General features: G+C 46.0%; 1 protein-coding gene across 1 annotated transcript in view; it reads left to right on the top strand.

Annotated features, from left to right (window-relative positions):
- Positions 1 to 6,177, top strand: part of LOC119595673 (collagen alpha-4(IV) chain-like) — a 9,997-nt gene extending 3,820 nt beyond the window's left edge. The window contains exons 2-5 of the mRNA XM_037944784.1: positions 2,092 to 2,263; positions 2,471 to 3,027; positions 3,542 to 3,692; positions 5,572 to 6,177. Coding sequence (XP_037800712.1) covers positions 2,092 to 2,263; positions 2,471 to 3,027; positions 3,542 to 3,692; positions 5,572 to 5,918 — 1,227 coding nt within the window. The 3' untranslated portion in view covers positions 5,919 to 6,177. The remainder of the gene's footprint in view (positions 1 to 2,091; positions 2,264 to 2,470; positions 3,028 to 3,541; positions 3,693 to 5,571) is intronic.
- Positions 6,178 to 6,416: the final 239 nt, after the last annotated feature.

Raw genomic sequence — 6,416 nt, 5'->3', positions numbered from 1 at the left:
GATAGGAAACAGAGGAAGAGGCAAACCGAAGACAAGACTGAGCGACAATATCAAAGATATTTGCGGGTTGTCGATGGTACAAGTGGAAAGAAAAGCGTAAGATCGAGTTTAGTGGCGAAGGATGGTGGAGAGGACCATGACTGCTCAAACATGAGCATACCGTTATTGATGATATATATATACATACATACATATATAATATATATATATATATATATATATATATATATATATATATATATATATATATATATATGCATATATATATATATATATATATATATATATATATATATATATATATATATATATATATATATATATATATACATAGAGAAAGAGAGAGAAATAAAGTGAGAGTTAAAGATAGCGACAAAGAGAGAGAGAGAGAGAGAGAGAGAGAGAGAGAGACAGAGAGACAGAGACAGAGACAGAGACAGACACAGACACAGACAGACAGACAGACAGATAAACAGAGAGAGATAGACAGATAGACAGACAGACAGATATACAGACAGACAGAGAAAGAGAGAGCACACGTCTCCACACAGCACAGATAATAATACTCCGGAAAAATCGCCACAGCACTTCCACCAATACCTGACGAAAACAAAAGAAATCGACCTTTAAAAAAAAATCATACGGTATACAACTATTCAGACACACTAATAATAATCAATTAATTAACGGAGTTCATTCTTATCCTCTGAATCGCCCAAAGCAACTTAATGTGTTGTGTCAGCTCGAGCACAGAAGCTGTCAATATTCCTCTGAGCGAGTTCCATTAGCGGCGATGAAGGAAAATGAGCTGTTTGTGTTTAGATTTTCACTAATTACCTTTGGAACATATTAATTACAGAATGGCATTGATAACTGAATGCTGACAAAAAAAAATGTTGGATTGGCATGATAGAGAGAGAGAAAGAGAGAGAGTGAGAGAGAGAGAGAGAGAGAGAGAGAGAGAGAGAGAGAGAATGAGAGAGATGGGAGAGAGAGAGTGAAAGATAGAGTAGAGAGAGAATGAGAGAGAGAGAGAGAGAGAGAGAGAGAGAGAGGGGGGGGGAGACAGAGTGAAAGATAGAGTAGAGAGAGAGAAAGAGTGAGAGGAGAGGAGAGAGAGAGAGAGAGAGAGAGAGAGAGAGAGAGAGAGGAGGGGGGGGGAGAGGGAGAGAGAGAGAGAGAGAAGAGAGAGAGAGAGAGAGAGAGAGAGAGGGGGGGGAGAGAGAGAGAAGAGAGAAGAGAGAGAGAGAGAGAGAGAGAGAGAGAGAGAGAAAAAGAAAGAGAGAGATAGAGTGTGTGTGTGTATATATGTGTGTGTGTGCTAGTGTTTGAGAGCGACTAACACCCATCGCCATTAGTAGAGATACTTTCACCATCATATCAACTCGATGTAGCAAGAGAGAGGGAAAGACAAATGTATTTAACCTCCACAGAACTCGATTAGTTTCCTCACACCATAGATATGACAGTATGGTGCGAGGAAGTAACGTGACTTGTGTGCATGTGCGCATAGTGTATGTAGAGAGAGAATAACATACGAGTACATATAGCAGAACATGAATATTAATGCATATAGTAGCGTAAGCATGCATATTTGAGCGGTATTTAATGGCCATGGTAGCATGATATCAAAGGAAATGTAAATACACAGACACACACATACACAGAGAAAGAGAGAGAGAGAGAGAGAGAGAGAGAGAGAGAGAGAGAGAGAGAGAGAGAGAGAGAGAGAGAGAGAGAGAGAGAGAGAGAGAGAGAGAGAAGAGAGAGAGAGAGAGAGAGAGAGAGAGAGAGAGAGAGAGAGAGAGAGAGAGAGAGAGAGAGAGAGAGAGAGAGAGAGAGAGAATCATAGACAGGACAGACATCTAGTGATAGAGACTTTTACCTTTCGTTGTCCGGACAGACAGGCAGATATACAGACAGGCTTACAGACAGACCGACAGACAGACCATCATACTGACCAACAGACAGACCGACAGGCAGACAGACCAAGTGACAGACCGACAGACAGACTAACAGACCGGCCAGCAGACCGCCCAACAGACCGACCGACGATGCTTCCGCCGCCGCTCAACCGAGTTCCTCCGGCAGGCGCAGTTCGAGATGAGGGTCCGGGTGTGGGCGTGGCGGGTGTGGTGGCTGTCGGTGTGTCTGTTCCTCGCAGCGCCCGCGTGGGCGGCCAAGAAGAAAGGCAAGAAAAAGACTCGCAAGAAGGACCGCCCTGTGGGACCTCCGCCCATCACGCCCACGCAGGAATCGCCACGTAATAAGGGATATGGTTGTGTATACAGCATGTAGATGCAGACATGCACGTAAATTTGTGTATATGTATATACCTACATACACCCTTCATTACTTACCTAAAAAGCTTTACCAAACACACACACACAGATGTTATTCGCACAACATTTGGCCATCAGGCGAATCTCCCTTCCTGCCGTCCTGCGCAAAGACGCCCTTCCTTTTGCAGGCAACAGGACCGGCGCCGACAACGGCACCGACAACGTTGATCAGCTGGACCGCTTGCTGGCAGATCTCGAGCCCAGCGTGCAGTTCAAGAGACAGTACACCCAGTGCCCCTACATACGACCACCTGTCACCCCCCCGGTGTGCCCGATACCCCAGGCGTGCCCAATGATCCCGTGCCCGGTGCCTCCGACGCCCGGCCCGGTGTTTCCGACGCCCGGCCCGGTGTTTCCGACGCCCGGCCCGGTGTATCCGACGCCCGGCACGGTGCCTCCTCATGTGTGCCCCCCGCCTCCTCAGTGTCCTCCCTGCCCCAATCAGCCGACCATGTGTCCCCCTGGACGCCCTGGGCCGCCCGGACCCCCCGGACCTCCCTGCACGGGGCCCCCAGGGCCACCTGGCCCTCCTGGCATCAGCTCCCCGGGCGCCCCTGGGCCTCCTGGCCTCCCGGGAACCTGTAGCGGCAGCAGCTGCGTCGCGCCGCCGAGCTGCGGCAACGACGGCTGGTACGGCACCATCACCAACATGATCTCCAGCGGATGCTGCGACCGAGGGTGTCCAGTAAGTGCTTCCTCTTGGGCATCCTGGGGCACTCTGAAAGTCTTTTAAGACGTGATGATTAGGTTGCGGCCGCTCGCATGTTCTTACGACTGCTTAAAGAATTGAAATGGCCGATTTCACTAGATTCACCTAAATGCAGAGTCAGCATAAATATTTGTACATACATATGACACACTTTTACAGCAGATTTTTTTTCTTCTTTTTTCTTTTTTTTCTTTTTTTTTTGTGTGTGTATGTTTTCCTTACATGTTTCAGCGTCATTTTGATGGTAAAGGGTGCTTCGCTGTCACCGTATATGCTATCCTTTCTTGCACGTGGTTGCAAGGTCTGTTCAATAAGGGACACTGCTCATTCTTACCCTAAAACAGCTTCACTGTATATTACTATTTCATCATATTCTCCTACAGCACGATAACACCTCGTAGGCACAGGCAGTGAAGGTATAACGTATATCTGTCGTTTTCATTTCAACATTTTTCATTTTTCAACACCCCCCCTCCCTCCGGTTCTACAGGAGGGGGACAAGGAGTGCCCCTGGGACATCAGCCTTCTGGTCTCCAAGTACCTGGTGGTGAGGGATCAGATCGACCTGATTTCCAAACTCGACACTCGAATCGACCTTCTCGTGGCCGCCATCTTCCGCATGCGTCTGGCCGTCGAGGGAGGTAAGGAATTTTGTGTTTTCATATGAGTATTATCCCAAAGAGGTTGTTTAGGTTTTTATCCCAATCTTATTTAAGCATGTATCGATTCCTGATTAACTGGTTTGTCACCGGGATTAACACGTGAAGTCACTGTCGGATCGTGATGAAACTTTACGAATGTTCACGTATTTAAAATATTTCTACGGGGTCACTAATTCACTTTATCGCTGCTTTATTATAGATTCGTGGTTAATCTTCTTCTTATAGATTAATCACGAACTTTTCTTATACTTATTGTTGCTGTTAATACTATTATTACTGTAACTGTAACTAACCATAATTGGAATTTTGTTTCTGATAGATACCTAACTTTAGATGATAGAGGTATGTTTTTCCTTTTAGATAGAGGTTTGCTATCTACTAAAGCTCTGTGTTAGAGTCAAGTGTTTTTTTTACATTTGTGTACTCCTCCATTCTCTCTCTTTCTCTTTGCCAACCAGATGATATTTTAATAATGCATTGATAACGGCACAACTCATAAGGCATGTGTATAACGCTAATGCTTGACTAATAGCCCTCTGCACATATAATCGGTTTGGATAGATGCTTTGGTATCTTACCCTGGCTTTTTGCAGGGCATATACACTGTTCTGTAAATTAATTTTATCAAATCAAAGCTCTCTCTCTCTCTCTCTCTCTCTCTCTCTCTCTCTCTCTCTCTCTCTCTCTCTCTCTCTCTCTCTCTCTCTCTCTCTCTCTCTCTCTCTCCCTCTCTCTCTCTAATTCCATATATAGATCTTGAAGAAAGTGTGTGTATTTCCAACTGAACAAGCACAACTGATGCCGAGTCAGTAGCCATATATCATGCCATTAAGAAAGGTAGTGAGCAGCAGCGACACCTGGCTGTCTTTACTGACAGCCAGGGCGCTCTCCATAGGCTCACTGCATTTAATGTAGAAAACATGGTAACTAGAAATATCCTTCACCAAATTTCTAAACTATCAGAACAGGGCATTCAAGTGTCCTTTTACTGGATACCCTCGCATATAGGAATATCGTTGTGACAGGGTTGATCAATTAACCAGATGAGCACTTTCCCATGAAGACCCATATAATGTAGTACCGATATCTCTCAATCAAATGATAAAACGTGTTATCAGCGGTTTTCGAGATTATGAGCGTCAGGTATGGACCACTGAGAAGATGAAAAAAGACGGACATGGTACATAATGCCAGCTAGTAATCTGGCATTATGAGAATATTGCTGGAACATTATTTATAGACAAATCCTATAATGTCTAACATGGACTGTCTCGGAGACAGCAGGTTACTTTGACTAGGCTACGCATAGGATATCAGTACACTATACAATATGTACAGGATGCAGTTTGGGAGGCAAAACCAATTTCATATCACCACTGCAAACTGTACAAAGCATCCAAGTCGCACAATCTTATGCATTACTTACTCTGTTGCATAAAAAAACGCATCCTATCGATCAAATAGTACTGTACAGATTAGCACTTGTTAATTGTATTAACTTTTGTGTTGACACTGGTCTTGTATTTGACATGATTGATGATATAGAATTTTTTTTGCCAGCTAGATGATATTTTAATACAGTATAATAGCAGCCCTTCAGGTATGTATATTCGGCTAAGGTAGTCCTTAACCTGGTATCTTAACCTGGCTTTTTGCAAGGTATGCACACAAAATTCTCTCTCTCTCTCTCTCTCTCTCTCTCTCTCTCTCTCTCTCTCTCTCTCTCTCTCTCTCTCTCTCTCTCTCTCTCTCTCTCTCTCTCTCTCTCCCTCTCCTTCTCCCTCTCCCTCTCCCCCTTCCTCTCCCTCTCCCTCCCTCCCCCTCCCCCGCCCCCGCTCATGCCGTGCTTCTTCCCCAGCGTACGAGATGGAGGGCGAGCCTGGGGAGCCCGGCGACGAGGGCGACCCGGGGGCCAAGGGCGACCGGGGCCCCGCCGGGGAGCCGGGGCGCTGCCCGGGCTCGAGCTGCCTCGTGGGCCCCCCGGGCGACCCGGGTCCTCCCGGCAGCCCCGGCGACAAGGGCCGGAAGGGCGACTGCTGCTACGGCACGCCCGGGTCGCGCGGGCGCAAGGGCGACGCCGGCCGCGGCATCCCCGGCGAGCGAGGGCCTCCGGGGCTCCGAGGCGACAAAGGAGAGATCGGGAGGGCCACTTTCGGTTACTCGGGCGAGCTGGTCTCCGGCGGAGGAAATATTTGGGGAGGATAAGTTTCACCTTAAGCTTCCTGGCATCGTTATCAGCGCATCAGTCTGCTTCCTTTACTCTGTTTCTTACCATCTGGGCAACGTTGTGGACGAGAGCCCCCAAGCACTGCCATTCATCAGCCATTGCCACTATGACCTCCCTCAAAGATATGTAACATATAGTTTTAGTTCACTCTATAGGGGGTGTATGCCCTCATTTCTGTAGAATTTTGTGATTCTTTACTGTAAGTCAATGAAAAGTGGGAAAGTTCATTGAAACAAACGAGTGTTTTTCTTTATCCCCAACAAAAGCACAATATTTTATGGAAATAAAGTGGAAATTACATATTAATTTTCTAATGGATGTGAAGCTTCAATTGCATATTTACGTAGTTATACTGGTTTCATGTGATCCTCTGTATTCCCTTTACTTGAGGAAATGCATAAATATAGACATGTCAACTTGATTGCATGAGTGCACTTGTTAATAGTGTATGCAATATTTTCATGCATATATCGTAT

Source organism: Penaeus monodon, chromosome 36 (assembly GCF_015228065.2).
Source record: "Penaeus monodon isolate SGIC_2016 chromosome 36, NSTDA_Pmon_1, whole genome shotgun sequence".
Lineage (NCBI taxonomy): Eukaryota > Metazoa > Arthropoda > Malacostraca > Decapoda > Penaeidae > Penaeus > Penaeus monodon.
The sequence above is the reverse complement of the archived record's forward strand: the minus strand, read 5'-3'. Positions and strand labels throughout refer to the sequence as shown.